Raw genomic sequence first — 20,085 nt, forward strand, 5'->3', positions numbered from 1 at the left:
CTGTCGGAAATGATATCTGCTCTGTTAGTAGTTTGTGCAAAATTAACGCAACGTAAGAACATAGGAATAAATGTGAAGACGCGAAAGAATCAAATTTGTTTCAATTACTGTGTACCTAGTCTATATTTCGACTCAACATATCGTCCGCTCAAGAAAAATCATGGTTAGAAACGAAGCAGGTCGCCGACCGCAGTCTAGACAAAATGACGTTTCTATAGGCCCACGCGTATTCCTTTCCCACAATCTGCGTACCGGTGAACAAGAACTTCATCCGTATTCGTCTCAATTTTTTTCTGCTTTCGGTCACCTGCTTCACTCCTCACAATGATTTTACCTGATCAGATGGTGTTCCGTCGAACTTCCTACGAACAGTATTCAAAATAAACGCGCTCCTTTTACCGTCTTCGTCTTCATCCCTTATGCGACGTTACTGCATTTCTTGATATTTTTCGGCTTCGGCTATGTTGTACTGACTTTATTCCAAAGGGTAACGGGACGGATGGGTCATAGGCAAAAGAAAAAGAAAAAAAGGCGGAGAACCGTATTCGAGAGTCGAAGGTTATCAAGGCTCGCCCAGGAAAATAGCGATGTATTTTTTGCTGTAGTACATCTGCAGGTTACTTGGGACGTTTGCTTCGGATAAAAAGCCTGCTTTACTAGGTGCACAAGTTAAACAAGAAAGCAAAAAAAGAAAAAGAAGCGAAAGAAAGAAAATGAAAGAGAAAAGAAAGGAAAGAGAGAGAGCCAGCGTCGTTATTAATGATCGCCTCTATTCCATTTTCACGCACTGTTTCTTAATTCTAAATGAACCGCAGTACCAATATCCGCATATTCGTAAGCTACAAAAGAACCGACTGCTCCGGCAATCAGTTTTCTTTCTGCACTTAGGAAGTCACTATAGTTAGCTCTTTCATTTTCCTTCAGTCCTTTGTTGTGTCTGACGAAAGCTGCCTCTTTTCTTTTTTAGCATGACATCTGTATCACAGAGAAAGGAAACAAAGACCAAGCGCACGCTATAGCGTGCCTCTCGTTTGAATATGCGACTTGTTGACACAACCTTTAGATTCGAAATCCCCGAATCCATGCATGACGTCTGGCGAGCCTACGTGATCTGGCAACTTGAGAAGATAGAAGAAACAGCTTTCTTCATTCACTTGCGTTGCTATTGTTCCGCCAACCTCCGCCGCCCCCTCCCAACTTCTCACCCCGTCTCCGCCCCCTAAGTTACTCCCTCCTTATATGCCGCCTACGCCAAGGCTCCTACGGTGTCGTCAAGATATCTCCTTGCCACGGGGTTCTGTCTCCGCGCCGGGTCAAGTGTCAACACCGAGACGTGGGTAGCCGGTCAGTGGGCGGAAGTCGTCGCCCTGGATCCCGCGCGTTTAATCAAAAGCAGAGCCGCCGCAGAAGCGGCGGCGTCCTCAGCGCGTTGCTACGGCAACGCTACGAGCAGCTTCCCTGCGAGAGTAACGTTTGGAGAAATGGAGAGCGCGCGTTCTCCCTTTCTTTCCACAACCTGGCGCGCTGCTGAACCGCTTCGTTCGGAGTTTTCTCGCACCTTCGTGACGTCGTACGACGTCACGCGCCTTCTTGCTCTCCGTTTAACGGGATAAGTGCTCTCTCTTTCACTTTCATCCTTTCTGAAAATCGGCGCCCGCCGCCTGCTGGCGAATGAGAGAGAAGAAAAGAAAAGAAGGGAGGGGAGCGCCTGCGAGGGAGCTGCTTCGGCGCTCCGACTCCGCTTTCGATTTCGTTGCGGCCGGCGCCGAAGTGCTGCCGGTGCACGGCGCGGCAGCTCACAGCGCGCGTGCCACTGCGGCCGCCGTAGTTGTAGGAGCGCGAGCCCGCGCTGTAACCTCCCCCGTTCCGTGCTGGCAGTTTTGGAGAAGAAGAACGACTTCGATACTCCTTCCCATTTGGTTTCGCTTTAAGCACTTTCCGAGTGATTCGTAGTGATTTATTTGTCCGTGCGTGCGTGAGTGTGTCGTTGTTGTTGTGGTTGTTCGATACTCTGTTTGCGAGAACGACTCCAGCGCGTGGTGTGCGTGTGGCAAGCGATGGCAGCCTGCCTGAAGGGCTGCCTGCAGCATTGCAGCGGATGTCTGTACGGATACCTGAGCCAGCTGTACGCTCCGCGCAAAGTGAACACGCCGCTGTCGTCGGCGGAGAGCAGGAAGGCCTCTTCGTCCGATGTCGTCTTCGACTGGGGTGAGACAATGCACCTGCGTGTGTGTTTGTTGCTCGCCGGCAGCGCCGCGAGTGCGCGCCCCGTAGCTGTGACCGTGCAGGCAGCCGAGATGCCGGCCAATACGAGAGCGCTATGTGCGAGCATTGACGAGGCTACATACTGATACTGAGAGAGAAGGCGTTATTGTTCACTCTCACTAAGCCTCAAAGCTCCTAGCGATAAGGCGAGCCACTGCGAGAAATTTGTGCAATATTTTCCGGCGAGAGTGGTTTGTTTCCTAAACTGTTCTCTTTTCTCTTCTTTAATATAGTTTGAATGTATGAGCCGTCGTTTCTGTCTCCTTTAATAGTCCTTCACTTTTTTGTTCGTGAAGCTTGCCGTGGGACATAGGTATTTCAACGAAAGCGTGGTGGCTCCGGTCATGTGTACATTGCAGTAGTGGCTTAGCGAACTTATTCGACCATAAGCCAGCGCATATAACTGTCTGTCTGATCCATTCGTAGCTGAACAGTGCCTAGTATCCTTTCTCTGGCAGTCCTTGTTTCGGGGTAGATCCACGACTGGTGGTGAATGTTCGACGTTGCGCCCACATGACGTTCTTATAATGCCCGACACGTCAACAGTTTGTTTGCAAGCAGCCAAACAAACTTACGATGAGTTTGCCTTGTCGCTTGTTCTATAGTTTCTCTAACTTTGTTTTCAAACTGTTGGCAAGCGAACAGGCGTTCGTCCACCGAACTGGGCTCTTCACGCGTGGCCTCTTTCTGACTGATCCATGGTTCCAAATGAATGCAGTCCGCTTCCGAGCGACAAAGCGAAATTTCCGAAAACGAGCTCTACCGATCGTTCTAGCCTCCAATTTGTTTAACGAACGGAAGCTTTCCTCTAGGGGCACCGTATCGTACGTGAGAGGTTGTGACTGGCACTTCCATGACGTCCGCTAGCTAGTCGGAGCCCCATAGCGTATAGTTCAAGCCTTTCCCAGTGCTTACTAGCTTCATCGTTGGAGAAAAAAAAAAAAAGCCTTCCAAAGTACACGCTCACGTCATTTCACTCGGGCTCTGAAGGCACGTTACTTTACAAAGACGGCAGCTGCGCTGAACTCGACGTTCGGGAATGAACGATTGCATGCACGTTTGCGTGTATCGGCGGTTTCAGCTTTCCTTTTCGGTTTCGTACTGTATATCAGTCTGAACATCCTTCGTTCGAAGCCCGTTGAGAAATACACCACATTCTAGCTAAAATGGGGTTTACAGAAAAAAAAAAACATGACAGATAAAATCAGAAAAACGGTTGGTACAATACGTGTATGTTGAATCGATCGCATTGAAACTTTAATATCAGCTCGCGGAGATCCTCGGCCGCTGACTCGGTCATCTTTAGGGGGCGCGTTTCTCCTGGATGTCTGACTCGGCGAATCTTCAATAAGTAGCATGTCAAAGCTGCGATTCGAGAGCAAGACGTGAGCTTGTCTTATAATCGATGCAAGTTGGCATATCCGTTTAAATATTTCAACGGTATTTTCTCTCCTTCTTTCCCTCCTTGTACTTCACCTCTCCCTTACCCCCAATACTCTGGGTAGCAAATCGGGCGCTCGTCTGTTTGATCCCCCTAGCTTTCGTATTTCTGCTTTCCTCCCTCAAACCGCACTTTCGTTCAGAATTCGAAAATTATCGCGAGCGTGCGTTCTCCTGCTTACGACGTATAAACACTGACTCACACGTTCCGTTCTCTTTCTTTCTTTTTGTTTTTGATGGTGTAGTTCTATGTCTTTTGTCTGCTCCTGTTGTGATGCCATTTCTTTGTCCGTCAGTCATGTCGGCGTATGGCAGCGCATGTCTTCGTCAAAACAACCGGCAGTGCTTCGCAAGAGACACAATGCCCGAGCGTCCTCCGTACGACGCGGTGACGCGCCTCCGAATGCGCGCTTCATTTGCGTTATTGCCATCTTAAAAACCCCTGATCGAACACGCGGAAAAAATCGGAAAGGTTTTTGCCTCAATGCTTAGGGCGTGAATTCGGATGAAAGAGAACGCCCGTCGTGCATGCGACTGCACCGAATGTACCGTAATCAAGACGTATACCTAGCACGACACAACCGTCATGACCCGCCGCTTTGGCTATAGTGGCTGCCGCCAAGCTCGAAGCTATATAGGTTGAAGCGCACTCTGAGGATGTCAGTACGCGGAAATGATCATGTAGCTATGCCGCTTAAACGCGCGGTTACGAAACCCTAGCTGAACAAAATTATTGCCGACTTCTTCAACGCGGCGCCGCGTCTCTGTACACGATTGCAAGATCTTGAAGCGCAAGGGGACGCGCACTTTAGAAAAGCGCGGCAACAGAACGCTGACAGGAGGGGCGCTTCACTCGAAACTGATTTTTTTTTTATTAGACAAATGGATTCTATCAGTATAGTTACACGGTTTCCAGTGTATGCTCAGCAGATGTCATCAGAAATAGCGTACATCACGGATGTCGCAAGAAATTAACTATACGTATATCACCATCTGTGTCCACTATTTAGTGAATCCCCTTTCCGGTCAGTTTTCCGTTCCCTCACCTGTCTCGCACGTGTGTTTTTGCCCCTATAGATATTTACATTTTGAACGTCTACCAATTAGCCCCGATCGACATCGTGTTGTTACATATTCCTCGGAATACCAAAGGCAGCAACCAAGGCAGCACTTCTATACTAGCCGAGATGTTCCTTATACGCCACCTGCATAACGCATTCTCAGCGTCGTATACGTTCAATGGCGGCTGCATTCATGGATCTGCTAAACCATATGGAGCGCGGTTGCGACCTGCGGCATACCCATATCACATAATGTTCTTATGCCCTGAGCTCCAGCCACCCTCTGAGTCGATCGCGGCGGCAGCATTTCGGTGTCGTGTATCGTGCATTGGGTGCCCGACTTTAAAGACCTAACTCACCGACGTCGAGGGATGAGAGACCGCGGTGTCTAGCTCCAACCCAGCCGACCAAATACGGCTGGTGGACTGGCCTCTGAGGGTCGCCGAGGGCCACAAACTCCCCGACACCTTACGCGCTCCTGAGCCTCCTCACAAGTAATGTTGAAAAAAGGCTCAAGTAACAAATGTTCACCACCACCACCACCTATCGCTTGGTGTCGGGGCGTTCGTTCATTTGACGCAACTCGTGATAAGCGCGTGGGGCGAGCACAGACGAAATGCGGATACCTTTGCGCATCTCCTGTGCTTCGCGTGCAGGCAGAAAAAACTAACGTTGTCGGATGTTAAGTATAGTTGGAGCGGGTTCGTAAGACGCGCCGAAAGTGACTTTGACGTGCCGCTTTGTCTACGCTGTTTTATTATTATTCCAAGTGCGAGGAGATGTGACAGTGTCAACCTATCATCCCGTTTTTCTTTACATGGAGAACATCAATGGCTTGAACATCAATCCGCCGCGGTATAGCTCAGCTGCTGTCGCGTTAGTCTACTACTGAGCACGAGGTCTATCACTTGTTCGATTTCGATCGTGGCGGCAGCATTTGTCGTGTATCGTGCATTGGGTGCACGACTTTAAAGAATAAAATAAAATAAAAAATAAGAAAGACTGAGCTGGTCGTATTTAATTTGGAGAGCCCCAATACGGCGTGCTTCATAACGAAATCGTCCTTGCGACCCGCAACACCCCACAATTCAATTATTTAATCGATGTCGTGTCACTTTTCTGCTGTTGACCTAACTGAACCGTTTTCCTCATTATTTATTTTCTCATCCCGCACGAACCCTCTTCACCTTGTGCGTGCGTCTCACAAGCTTAGCATTGCTCTTGACCTTCGCACTTTGAGGTGGTGGCTACGGCGCACGCCTCTCGCACACGAGAGAGTAAAACACCTTTATTAATAATATTTGAATGGCGAGATCAGTGCGGGAGGAACCCTCAGTCCAGGGTCCCTAAGATGATTCCGGCGATGTTTCGAGCCCGTTGTATCACAGCCCGGAGGACCTCGGGAGGTCCGTCGCGGAGGGCATCGTCCCACAGCTCTTTGTTGCGTAGGGGGTAAAGGACACGAACTTTCTGTATTTCAGGGTGGGACTTGCGCTATTCTGCTTCGCCGATCGTGTCGTGACATGTCGTGCATTGCGTCCCCAGCTGCATTTGTTCTTATGGCCACTGGATTTGACTCCGAGGAGTACAGAACGCGCTCGCTTAGGCGCCCTTCAGTGAATCGATGGATTTCGAGTACGAGATATTTATTTATAGCTAGGGGATCAGATGGATAGTCTGGAAGCACGTGCTTGCTGATGATCCCTTTCACATATATATGAGCTGCGGCGCTACGAGAGATGAACAATTTCTAAAATAATACCGGTTAAAATGAAAGAAAAAGCGAAATGCATAAGAAACAAATGGCGGATGACGCGATGTCACATTTAGGCGCAATGTTGAATAAATGCGAATAAACGTAAACGTCAGACGCATGCGCAATGCAGTAGAGTGTAAAATAAAATAATAGTAATAGTAAATAAAAAATAAATGTAAAGTTTAAAATCATATACACTGTCTGTATCTCAGAGAAACGTTGCACGAAACGAGAACGTTCTAGACATCTCACAATGCCTTCCTTGTAATGTATGGAGATAGCCACGGTTCAAGACTCAATAAAAAAATCAAACAATCAATTTATTCCAGTCTTTACAAAAAAAAAAAACTGAGGTCAGCGAAGAAAGAAACAGCGTTGCTGTGCCGCTTGACTGCAGACATCGCCACCCCGTCAAGTAGGCAGTAGCAGAGTATACGTGAAAGAAATGTGTGCGAAAAATGCTTACAAAGACACATAGTAAAACACAATATCCCCTGAAGAGAATGCAGGTCTCCGCATTATTTTGATCTTGACAAACATTTCTCGCCTCTGCTGGTCATAAAGCGAACAAACTAACATGTCAGATATCCTGATTTTGTTAACACTACAACAGCAAATCACGCTCAGTAGTGGCAATAATTTTTTTTTTGTTCAGCTGCTAAGTGGTAGAGACATAAATATACGCTATAGTGACGAAGGTGAAGTTACCTGCACAGTGCACACTTTTTTGACGTACTGGACCACAAGGTGGAAGTTCCTAAGGATCGACACTTTATATAAAAGCCTAATGGCAGCTCACGCTTAAGAAAGGACTTACATAATTCTTGTCTGTGTATTCGCGGAGTTCTATATATCCGGCTTGTGGGCCTTTCAGTTGGAAATCCCCAGCACCTTGTACCATCACGTCTTAAGTTACACGTCCAGAAATCGCGACGGGCTGAATGCACCATCCCTTTTGTTCGTAACCGCCGTTTACCATTGGCCAGTCGCCTTCGCTGATTACATGTTCAACATCAGGATTGTCTAGTATCTGCTTTTACGAACAGTACTACCGTAGGAGCTTTCTTTTGTAAACGTGGGTCCACGTTTTTCGGGGTCGGTCGCTCAGCTATCTTGAACCGCATTTGCGGTAAACGTCCCAGCACCTTTTCAATGATGCGTTCCAGCACATGACGTCTCTTAGGCCTGATTTGGATACCCGTTATCCACGCCGTCCCGTCCGGCCACAGTGACGGTACCGGCGTTCGTCACGGGAGGGCGTTTCCTTGACAATTTCTCCTCAGAAACGGCCGAACCGGCCGCGGACTCTGGCCGATTCTCTAAGCCTCGCTGGCGTCCTGTCCTTGAGCGGTAAACTGCGAGAAAACAACTCTGTCGTTACCGACGCGGTGACGTGCCGATGACGGGATGGTGACGGAAAGACGCAAATGATGGGTGTGTGAATCAGGCGCTAAATCGGTCCCATGAAGATCCCGGCGATTCAGAAGTAGCTCGCCATCCAGCCGAATCAATTTACTCTGCCATATTATGCGCATAGATTTTCAGATAAAAAAAAATTAATTCAGGGATTTTACATGCGAAAACTATATACGCTTATGAGGCACACCGTAGTGGGGTAGTCCGTATTAATTTTGACCACGTGGGGTTCTTTAGCGTGCACCCAATGAATGGTACACAGGTGTTCTTGCATTTTGCCCCCATAAAAATGCGGCCTCCGTGGCCGGGATTCGATCCCGCGCCCTCGGCTCGAGCACAGCAGCGCAGCGCAAAGCCTCTTCGCCAGCGGGGAGGGTGATTTTCAGATCACAGTCTTGGTCATCGCTTGCGAACCGCGTGAGGCTAGATTTTCATCGATAGCGTTGAATCGGCGTTTCAAAACTGCTCGAATTGGGTCAAATGTAGTTTCGGTGAACGCTTTCCTCTTATCGGAGGAGAAGCGGGTGTCCTGGTGGAATGTCGCACGTTGCGTTCGATTTTCGCCTCCTTCGCGAACAAACGTATGACCGTGCGAAAGAGACACTCTTGAAGAGAGACAAAAAAAGCAAAAAAATAAAAAAAAACGTAACGAAGAAGAAAATATTATCCGCTAGGATTCGCTCGTGCGAGGAATTGGAGAGCCCGCTTATATATCCCCTTTACGAAATCATAACCTCGGGCTAACCGTTTGCGAAAGGAAAGACAGAATCATGGGTGAAGGGGGGCGGGTGCCCCTTTATGGGAGCCGGCATTTCGAAACATTCGGTGCGTCTAGAGCTTAAGCCAATTGGATGGGGAGCTTCCACATGCGAAGACGGCCATGAGTTCTTCCTTTCTTGCTTTTCCTTTTTTTTTCTGTTTTCGACTACTCAGGATGCATTTCTAAGATGAAGAGCAGTTAGATTTGACAGTTCCCAGCCCGGCACGTTCTCGAGAGTTTATAAGGCGGTGCGAAATGGAATATTGTGCAAAGGTCTCGGTTGATTCCCGCTTGTTATATATCCCTCTTTAAGTAATACGGTTCCAAGCGCATACACCGCCTGTATCAGTGGCTTCGTCTTGCTCTCTCTGTATCATGCTTCGCTCATAGGATATCGCCTCTGATGCAAACTCTACAGATGTCCTGCCGTCAACAATCCTCCTGCTCCTTCGAAAGACGTCAGTTACGGAAAGTCTGCCCCGTGGCTTTAGTTTGTGCCTGCTGAAATATATGATGTTCGCCGTTAAGCAAACGTAGGCAGAAAAGCAAAAAAAACTAGGTCCCTATTTGACGAAAGCTTTTACGCTAGGATTGCTTGTAAGAGAAAATTCCAGTAAATCTTTATGCCGGAATTATTATTATCGAAGGTGACCGGTTTATTGCAAAGAACACTTGCGAAAAAGAAAGAAGAAACTCTATGCATTCGGCCTCAGGACCCGTATTCTCCAAAAAGCTCATACGCAAAGAAAAAAAAAGAGAAGACTGTCGACAAAAGGAAATGACAACAAATTCTGATGCTGGGCATATTGTTAACGAAAGCCTCCGCCCCTTACTGAAGAGCACTTATAAACAAAACGCCTTCTAAATTCGACCCGTGGTGTTGATTTCGCTAAGCTTCTCGCTCGTCAGGGCTGCTTGCTGTTGGCTAGCCGCCTTCGTTAATGATCCCGTGTTTCAAAGACAATAATGGCCGGCCTCTGCTCTTACGGACAATTCTTGCGCGAACCTCCTTCAGATTAAAGGGCCTTGGCTCTTGCGAAGCATGCCTCTACAGTGCAGTAAATGCTAGTCTTTATTGTGTCTCTCTCTTCCGGCTGCTTTACATATAGCTATAATGCCGCGTCTGTCGTCGTCAGTTTCCTTTTTTCCTAGCTATTTGCGTGCGTCTCTTAAGAGACAAGTATACACTGCAGAAACAAAAGAGTCTGGGATCAAAGCAGTACAGTGACATCGTGCAGGACTAATCCTATGGCTTATCACTAGGTGACGCGCCAGCACGCTAGCGAGAAAAAGACAAAAAGAAACAAAAGAAAGAACTCGCGTATGAGATCAATGAAAAACTTCAAAAGTAATGAAGAAGGAGCAGTGGGCTTCCCGTTACGGACGAGAGAAGAGTGAGACAAATGCGACGTCTGCGTTCACTGTTCGCTCGGCGTCATTGAGACGCTCTTTCCAAATTGGTCACGTTTCTCGGGGCTCTCTCTACGTCAGTAGAGACACGTGCATCCTCCCCCCCCCCCTCCCTCCCCGCAAGGCGTTTCATCTTGCTTTGGCTCGCTGTAGTGGGCCTTGGAGAAATAAAAGTTAATGTCTGCAATTGCACTACGTTCGCGACAACACCAGAGGCGATCGGGAAAGAGGGGCACCGCTACAGTTCCACTTGTTCTCGCTTGTAAGGATGTCAGTTGTATGGTGCTCAATAGGTGAATGAACTGATATGAAATTTTTGTTTTGTTTACTCGGCACCAAAAGAGTTTGTGAAAGACGAATCATAATGGTGTGTAGGGAAGAAGTGACGTGCGGTGCCTGCATTGGTTTAAAATTGTTCGCATATAAATGCTCATCTCATAGGCACAAAGGCTTGCGCAACGTCGTTGTATGCAAATTCGATTACGTTTCGCCGGTGGTCATCCTTTAGTCACGTGGGCGGAGCTGGAAGCGACATGTTTTGCTACGTTTCTCCACTCGTTCGGATATGCAAGCATCCTTGCGACGTTCCCTAGTTGAAAAACACAAGAGAAAATTGCAATCTGTCGCATTTTTGGACGTTCCGTTGTCCGACGTCTGTTGTCTGACGTCTGTTGTCTGACGTCTGTTGTCTGACGTCTGTAGTCTGCCGTCTGTTGTCTGACGCCTGTAGTCTGAAGTCCTCTAGTCTGACGTCCTGTAGTCTGACGTTCTGTAGTCCTTGGTCATCATTTAATTAAATATCAACAGAGCACTCTTTATGACTATATATATTTGTTGGTGCAAAAAATTAACAAGTAACAAGTAAGTAAAAAAAAAATTTTCAGCACTGCACCACGCCGAACGTGATGATACTCGTACATTTTGACCATGTCAACAGTACGAATCTCTGTCCCAGCTGGTGTTTACATTTGTACGCTGAGAGCCAAAGTGCGCTTTCACTCCGCTACGTCAATTATCTCCTCTCTAGACGAGCAAAAGTGTTGTTGCCATCGAAAACTACTCCGTGAAGTGCTATAACATCGACTTTGCTTTACGATATCCATATCCGTTAAGAAGATATCCATATCAGCTAAATTTCGACAGCTATCTCTCACTCTTTACACTTTTGAACGCGCATATAATTTCTGTATTCAGTGCAAAAGAGCTACATAAACTATCGTCGGAGAAGTGCTCACTTAGACAGCGTACCGGTTTCTGTGTCTGTGCCTGTGCCAGCATTGGTAGCGCCTGTAGGTATAGGAGGTGGCTCCTGTGTCTCGCCTGTACCCAAGCGAGACCAATTTTCACGCAGCGATGTGCAAAGCAACCCAATACTTCTTTTCCGCTTGGCAAAAGATAATTTAATATTTCTGGAAAGTTAACTGATGTGTTAGCTTAATATTATGTGCGAGTCGGCAAGCCTATGTGTCGCATTTTGGAAAATAAGACAACATGAATACGCAGCAGTTGCCGCAGATCTATGCGTTGATTTCGATCAGCGGCCCATTTTGAGGAAGCCGGTAGGGGGATTGCTGGTGCCTCGTCGTCACGGCAAAATTACAATTGGCTTCGTTGACTTTAATACCTGCTATCAGCATTCCAGATTCAGAGAACTCACCATTGAATACCGCGTAAGATAATACAGTGTACACACCCGATGAGAAACTGACCTACAATTTTCAAGCGTCGCGACGGAAAGCGCTTCTGTCGCAGCGTCAGAACTTATGTTGTTGCGGTAGGAACTGGCACATTTCTAACGCCGCGACAGAAAGTGTCTGTCGTCGCGACAGAGAGTTCCTGTTGCGACGTCAGAATCGCTGTCGCGATCGAAAGCTTTTGTTGCGGCTTCAGAACTCTTGTTGTCGCGACAGAATGTTTCTGTTGCGACGTCGGAATTTCTGTCGTCATCTCATTAATATTCTGTCGCAACTACAGAAACGTCGGGAACTGTCGCGCAACAGAAATTTCTGTAGTTGCGACAGAACTTTCAGCAGTTGCGACAGAGATTTCTGTTTTTTTCAACCGGTTGGTTACACGTCCTACGCTCAATATGGGCTCAGCATTCATTTTCATTTCATTTCATTTCATTTTATTACCTTAAAGACCCCTTGACAGGGGTATTACATAAGGGGTGGGAATACAATAGTACATAATTTGCATAATACATAAGTGAACACGCAAACAACAACAAAAAACTGTATGTGATAAAGGGTTACATACGTCAACGCAAATACATAGAACTAAGTAATACAAACTAAACTTGCACGAGCATATAAGTCTATTAACACAAGTCATTTCTATTGTGAAAAGTGCGCAGTGACACTCTCCATGAATGTACTAGGGCAAATGATGGCGGAGATTTGGTGGGGCAGATTGTTCCAATCTGTAGCGGCATGGCAAAAGAATGAGGCGGAAAAGGTAGCAGTGCGCATGCGAGGGCGGCCCACTTGAAAAGTGTGGCGTGTACAATGAGATGTTCGGGCTGCGGGGAGGATATAGGGTGGTTGATTAAGCGAGCTGTGATTAAACTTATGGAAAAGTGAAAGGGTTCCAGTGCGCCGGCGCGTGCAAAGGGGAAGTAAATTCAATTCTTTCTTTAAGTAAGACACGCTCACGTCATATGAATAATTAGAATGGATGAACCTTGTGGCACGGTTTTGAACGGCTTCGAGTGCGTTAATGAGATATGTTCGGTGCGGATTCCATATGGCGGATACATATTCCAATTTTGGTCGGACTATTGACTGGTAGGCCAGTAGTTTAACAGGTTTGGGGGCGCGTTTTAGATGACGCTTGAGTAAACCCAGCGATTTGTTAGCAGATGAAATGATGTTACTGACGTGTGTTCGCCAGGATCAGTCGTTAGATATAGTAACACCTAGGTACTTGTAAGACTGCGCAGCACACACGGGAATGTTATTAATTGTGTATTGGTAAGGAAATGGGTCGCGCCGACGAGAAAATACCATCAAGTTGCATTTCTTAGGATTAAGTTCCATTAACCACCGCTCGCACCATTGCTGTAAACAGTTAATGTCCTCCTGAAGTAAGTCTTGATTAGATGTGCTAGTAATTGTTCGATAAATGACGCAGTCGTCTGCGAACAAACGAACGTTGCAAGACACGTGCAGGGGTAGGTCATTAATGTATATTAAGAAGAGTAGGGGTCCAAGAACAGATCCTTGCGGTACACCGGAAGTCACTGGTAGGTGGTTAGATGCGCGGTTGTTAACTGTAACGAACTGAGATCTGTTTGTCAAGAACGCTTCAATCCATCGCAAAATGTCGGGGTGAAGGTTCGCAAGAGAAAGTTTTAGTAGTAGACGTTGGTGTGGTACCTTGTCAAACGCTTGCACCGAAAAGGCCAATGCTGACTGGGTAATGAGAGTGGGGGGAATCGCGCTGGTTCTGATAAAGCGGTGAAGATTGAACCCATAGAACCCGAAGGGCCAGCGCAGCTTTGCCGCAAGAGCGGGCGAGCTTTCTGGTGTTGGTCGCGGCGCACTCTGTCTTGTTTGCGCAGTTCAAGTATTGACCCTCAGGGCGATTATGAGGGTGACAATAGCAATTTCTTGATTGATGGTACATTGCGGGCCTAGGCTTAGAAACAAGTGATTCTATGATAAAAAAATATAAATGAAATAATAATAATGTGTAATACACTGTAGTCATCTTTGTACAAAAAAGAAGTAAATAATAATAATAATAATAATAATAATAATAATAATAATAATAATTGAAATGGGGTAACTAACAAATGCCTACTCATTTTTTTTATAACAGCAGGTAGCCTATAGCACCAATGCTCCAAGTGATAGTACAATAGGACTACACATAAACTCAGCCCAAAAACAGGAAGCGGAATTCCCGAAAGTCGTGTTCATTGAGTCGAATGCCACCGGCAGGCTAAAGAAAAAAATGATTCACAGATTCCATCTCATTGCACATGTAGCATAAAAGGGATACCGCCAGGGCCAGATGTAAGCAAATAAAAATTAAGCGGGGGGATAAGACAACACAACCTTGAATAGTCGGATATAATACACCACCATGAATATGGAGGCACTAGCTCTCTCTCTCTCTCTCTCTCTCTCTCTATATATATATATATATATATATATATATATATATATATAAACTTGCCTGAACTACACTGTTATTTTTCTTCTTTCTTTATTCTTTTGATGTCCAATTTATGTATTTATTTACTTTCGTTTCTTTTGCTTCACACTCCCTAAATGGACGGAGGACGGCGGGGAAGCTGCAGAACGTAATTTTCTTCTACAGACAAAAACAGGCACTCATTTTCTTTCTCAGAACGCAGTTGTCGTCGCGGGGCTCTGATACAAAACACAGCTCGTGCTGTTCGTTTGTGCTTTCTCTTTAACCACCATTTATCGCAACCGCAGATGGCAACTGTAGAGCTTCCTACGTGGCTCATCGCTCTTAGCTTATAGTAACAACAGAATTACCAAAGCGGGAGAACGAGCGGTGCTATACAGCTCGGTGCCCTCTGGTAGCGAGCGCGAAGCAAGCAGTAGTAATGGCCTCACCGTGAAGTTCTTTAAGTAGCCAACAGCTGAACGTTACACAAGGGCTGTGAGATCAACAGAACAACCGCTGTTGTTGACCGAGTGATAAGCGTTTCAATGGAACTCGCAAGGGGCATCAAGTAGCTAGCGAAGATCTCGCCACACTTATAAGTTGGCTTCGTGCGGTTTTAAGTATATAAACTGTGCTTTAGTGAACACTTAAGTTTGAATCAAGCGCCAAGCCGAACACGACGCGGTCATTTAACCAGGGGCATAGTGGAGCTAACGACGTAAGTGCGCAAGCTATCGAAATCTCGTTAGAAAGGCAACATTTCTGGAAAACGCGTTACTTCCCCTCTTATAGGGATTCCGGCTATCGAAGGTTTAGTTCTCAGCAGCCATTACAGGGGAGAGAAAAAAAAAGAGAAGCGTTGTATATTTGTCCGTCGACAACACGTGCCAGCAATTAGTAGTGTGAGATAGGGGAGGGACTATGATTAGCAGGATTGTCTCGTTCCTTGAAGCAGGAAAAGGTGCCACTGGTTACTGCATGCAGCTTTATAGGCGTTACTATGGTGACGTATGTGTGTAAACAAGTTCTCTGCGCGCGGACAGCATAACGGCACTTGAACTCTGTGTACCCCTCTGATTCTAAGTAAAGAAGTGTAGCGTGTCAGAGGTTGACTTCTCTGCAGAGTTATGACTGAACGCTGGAAATGAAGGGGTAACTTCGATTACTAAAGTGAATTATCTGATGCGCATGAACGCGCATCAGATCGTATCATCGTATCAGAGCTTTTGAAAGCGGCAACCGCTGAATTCTGATTTATTGAACTTCTGGGGTTTTACGTGCCAGAGCAGCAATTTGTCTGTGAGGAATGCCGAAGTGGGCGACTCTGGATTAATTTTAACCACCTGCAGTTCTTTTACTTGCACCCAATAAAGTTCGATTTATCTCGTGCCTTTATCTCGTACCCATGGCCAGAAATGCGATACAGAATTGAGAAGGAAAAGTCGAAATCTCCCTTTCTAAGCAAAATAGCGGGATATGCTGTTTGCCGAAACCTATGCGAGGCCATGTGCATAGCTAGCATAGTGGTTATCGGGTAACAATCAATCTCTTGCGCTTCATTGTGGTATTGCGTCCTGCGTATGTCATTGTTTAAAGCTCCAAAACGCTCAACTGGAAGCGCGATTACTAAGACTCCTGGAAAAGCAACGTTTATTTATTTATTTGCTTATTTATTCCTCGCGGGCCCCTATTTCGAGCATAGTGTGATGGGGGACGGTGCATTGATAATGTCAAAATACAGAGCTTATAAAAAAGTCTCCCAGAATTGCTTCGCCCAGAAGGCGAAGTAACGATTGCGATAGCAAATTAGTAGGCAGCCATATGTGAAGTAAGGGTAGTAGTTTTATCGGCCGTATAAACTTGCAAATATTTGCTTACTAACTAAATTAACAAGCATGGTGTCACGCGCGAGCGACCATGAACACATCTCACTCGCCGACCTCGCCCACTCGCTGCCAAAACGCTGGAATGAGAAAGCGGGGCAGTAGCAGCGAACGAAGTGACCTTCGTGCTGCCTCTCGCTTCAACACGAGCTAAGCGGGCAGAACACAGTGCACACGAAGCTATCAACACTCGGCGCGCTCTGTCCCCATTGCAGATCGCTATCACCATAGGGCCCGCGTGGCCGCACCATAAGCAGCCGCCGCTGAAATAGAACGCCCTCTTCCCCTCCCCCCCCCCCCCCGAGCTTCCTTGCGCGCGCGAGGTTGAGCCACCATCGTCGGCTCACCCTAGCACGTTTTCACTCGCACATATGGCATATGGCGCGCGGCGACGATGTTATCGCCCTTTGACTTTAAACGGAGCATCACGGGGACGCCGACGGGAGAAATGCGCCTGGAGTGCCCTTATAGTTGCTATCGCAATAAAAGCAAGCAAATATAAATTAGAACACCAAGAAGAAAATACGTGATACAAGGGCTGAATAGAATAACGAAAACGCTTATTACTCGTTTTAGAACTTGTAATTCTGCTGCTGCTGCAAAAGAAAAGCTTTTATACAACAGTTATAATGTGACACCACGCAATAACTTTGGTATTAACAATCACTAAACAGTGTTACAGGTGGCTAATATTGCGTTCCTAAGCGAAACCTGATCACGAATGCTGGGGCGATACTATCGGGGAAACCGTTTCAGTAAGCGATTGTGCGTGGCAGCGCAGACACATTAGATGCTAGGCTTCGGCCGAAAAGGCACCCGAATCTCTGTTGACTATACAAACGTCAGTATATACCTCGCCGGACTAAGAAGGAAAGGAGAACATGGAAAGAAAGACGTTAGTTAAGAAGAACGCAAAGTAGTGCGAGCCTGGCTTGATTGGTGGCGGCCATTCTAGTGAAGGAAACGCGATTGGGGGGAGGAGCACAGCAAGCACATTGGCTATCCTGCCTACTTCTGTTGGCTGTTGGCTTTCAGCTGCAACATCTATCATCGCTGTTTTTTTTTTTTCATGTGCGTGTCAAAATGTCTTCCTCGCCACGTGGGACAGCATGCTTCTGGCACACGTCCCCAGCTTTCGTCTGCAGGTTCACATTTGCATTGTTCTCTGTTCCTCTGGCTTTTTTATCTTTGCCTTCGCCTTCTGGTAAGGACTTCTAGAATAGCGCGACAGCCATTGCCAATTAGCGACGCCCGGCCTAACTACCTGTAAGAGGCAACAGTCATGCCTATGAGTCCTCTTCTCGCTCGCCTGCTTCCCAAGTTCGGCGACGCGTACACCCACTCGGCGCCGTAGTCGGAGTCACGTAGTCACGAACAGCCGGCCGCAGGCACAGCAAGCAGCAGCCGGGGCTGCGGGGTTTGTCACTCAGGCGCCTGTCTTTTGCTGCTGATGCTGCTGCCGCCTCGGCTCCTGCAGCTGGCTGCCGCAAGGTCGCCGAACAGCTGAGCGTCGTGGTGTGCGCCGGCGACACGCACGGCAGTTGTCTATCTTCCCCCTCTCCCATTCTCTCTCTCCCCCTCTCGCTCTCACAGGCCAGGCCCGCGGCCCCAGCACGTGCGATTCCTAGAACATTTGCCGCCCCTATCACCTCTTTCCCGCCCACCATCGAAGCACTCAGCTGAGCAGTAGCGATTGACGCCGAGCGCTATGCGACGATCTCAGAGGGCTTATCCGGCTCGCCGATGTATAGCCAGGGAACGATCGGTCGTGTCCTACGGATCGCCGCTTAGAGAAGCTCGTCGTGTGTCGCCGAGTCGAACCATAGCGTGCACGAGTGCGGATTAATTCCTCAGTCACGCGCGAACTTCTCTCCGTCCTACTCGCCTTTTCAGGGGAGGGTGGATTTGTAACAAGACAGAAATTTTAACAAACGCTTTGCAGATTCAGTAAATACGTCATGTGTGCTTTCACTGAGGCTTTTGAACTTTGAAATAAAAGCTAGTGTTTGATATGTGAACAAGAGTGTTTTAGTCGCTGTTTACACACACACACACACACACACACACACACACATATATATATATATATATATATATATATATATATATATATATATATATATATATATATATATATATATATATATATATGCAGATGTTTCCATTCTGCTGTATAGAGCACGGAGCAGTCGACGTCCTTCGCCTTCAGCATGGACACTATTATGGGACTAAGGAGGTTGTGCTTCGCAGTCCTTGGCTTGTCGGTTACCTTTCACGTACACCTGCACAAACAGTTGTCGTACACGACGGTGCGTACTCACGAAACTATGCCTACACGTGAACTCTTCGTAAGAGCAGATCTCAACCAGTCGTGGCGCTGGTCGTTATTTTAGAGAAGGTGGCCGACTAATGGAAAATACTCTTACGAACGAAAAGTTTGGTGAATTCGTCCCGAGGTGGGGGGGGGGGGGGGAGGGGCTTAACGTGGGCGCATGTCATCTTGAGTGCTTTCTCGTATTTCGCAAGCTTTACGTTAGCAAAGAGAATGCAATACAGGCGTAACCTTCCACACCCTGCTAGGGTCGGGCGTCGGGTTGTGTGCGTGCGGTTAATTATTGTCCTTCTCATTCCTTAGCACGACAAATTTAAAACTCCGGCAGCGCGCGATCGTTGCGCGAGTATCAGAGCGTGGGCAACGAGGGTGCGTCAGCTGCGCGCGTGCTTGTGATTAGATTATCGCGTTCGCTTGAAATTGCGCATCTGTCCTCCTGCTTTCTTTTGTAATCTTGTAAAAAAAATATTTGGCTTTAACGCAGGTGACGAAGTGTAGCGCCTTTGTTCGATCTTTGTACTCGTGCGTACGGGTGAGAGGCGTATAGAAAATCAGATGAGCTAGTGTGTGTGTGTGTGTGTGTGTGTGTGTGTGTGTGTGTGTGTGTGTGTGTGTGTGTGTGTGTGTGTGCGCGTGCGTGCGTGTGTGTGCGTGCGTGTGCGTGCGTGTGTGTGTGTGTGTGTGTGTGTGTGTGTGTGTGTGTGTGTGTGTGTGTGTGTGTGTGTGTGTGTGTGTGTGTGTGTGTGTGTGCGTGTGTGTGTGTGTGTGTGCAGTCGAAATAGATGTAGCCGAATGCTACCTCTATGTTTGCTATTTCCGCAACTATATAATAGAGGAGCGGTGGACGGATCAGTTGCTTTGGTCTCCGCGATCGATATTTCAAGTTGCCGACTCATTTTGCTGTACTCGTTCCAATGTAACAACGTGGTACGTATAATATGTGGAATGTGGAAGGCAGCATTCGCCTGAGGTAGGACGCTTCGAGGTAGCGTAGCATGTGCCACGCATTGTGTTGTATTTAAACGAGACAGGACTTCACAGTAAGATAAGATGGAGGCTTGAAGTGACGAACGGTGGTTGAATAAGGAATGTGGCTGGAGTCAACGTTTCAACGACAGCACTTGTTTTCGACGGGCTATAATTGCTGCCCTGGCGAATATTGCGCTGAACTATATTGCAGAATTGATTCGGTACTTACCATCTTCTCCCATGAATGACCTCCTGCGCAGGCTTGATATTCGGGGCGCGGGATTATCCCCTGTTCATCTGGATTCATTATGATCAGTGCATTTGTCCCGAAATCGTGGCCATTTGATTGACACACGCAGTATTTAATTAATAATATTTACTTTCGCTAGCCGATTGCCTTATTGGTTGCTTCAATAGCTAGCTTATTGTCATTAGAGGAATAATACATTATTATTAATTAAATAATGCATTCGTTAAAAATTTGTATACCTGGTACATTTTCCTTCGTTAGTGCCTGCGCTTGAATAATAACACGATGTCTGTTACGTGCGGCACGGGAGCTTGGACTTCTTCCTGTAGGGTAACAGCAGCGCACGTTATTGATTATATGTTCTGCGGTGTTTATGTATCTGTGTGTTATCTTTTTGTGG

General features: G+C 47.0%; 1 protein-coding gene and 1 long non-coding RNA gene across 10 annotated transcripts in view; one reads left to right on the forward strand and one right to left on the reverse strand.

Annotated features, from left to right (window-relative positions):
- Window positions 1-17,491, reverse strand: part of LOC142572683 (uncharacterized) — a 36,829-nt gene extending 19,338 nt beyond the window's left edge. The window contains exon 1 of the long non-coding RNA XR_012826124.1: window positions 17,399-17,491. This is a non-coding gene — a long non-coding RNA (uncharacterized LOC142572683). The remainder of the gene's footprint in view (window positions 1-17,398) is intronic.
- The window catches only part of Epac (Exchange protein directly activated by cAMP), a 514,493-nt gene that overhangs the window by 351,980 nt on the left and 142,428 nt on the right, over window positions 1-20,085 (forward strand). Inside the window, exon 1 of one of the 9 annotated variants that reach the window (XM_075681979.1) lies at window positions 1,748-2,208. The exons of the other annotated variants lie outside the window; for them this stretch is intronic. Within the exon in view, the coding sequence (XP_075538094.1) occupies window positions 2,058-2,208 (151 nt within the window). The 5' untranslated portion in view covers window positions 1,748-2,057. Of the gene's footprint in view, window positions 1-1,747; window positions 2,209-20,085 lie in introns of those variants that run through there. 9 annotated transcript variants of the gene reach the window in all.

This window comes from Dermacentor variabilis, chromosome 2 (genome assembly GCF_050947875.1).
Source record: "Dermacentor variabilis isolate Ectoservices chromosome 2, ASM5094787v1, whole genome shotgun sequence".
Taxonomy (NCBI): domain Eukaryota; kingdom Metazoa; phylum Arthropoda; class Arachnida; order Ixodida; family Ixodidae; genus Dermacentor; species Dermacentor variabilis.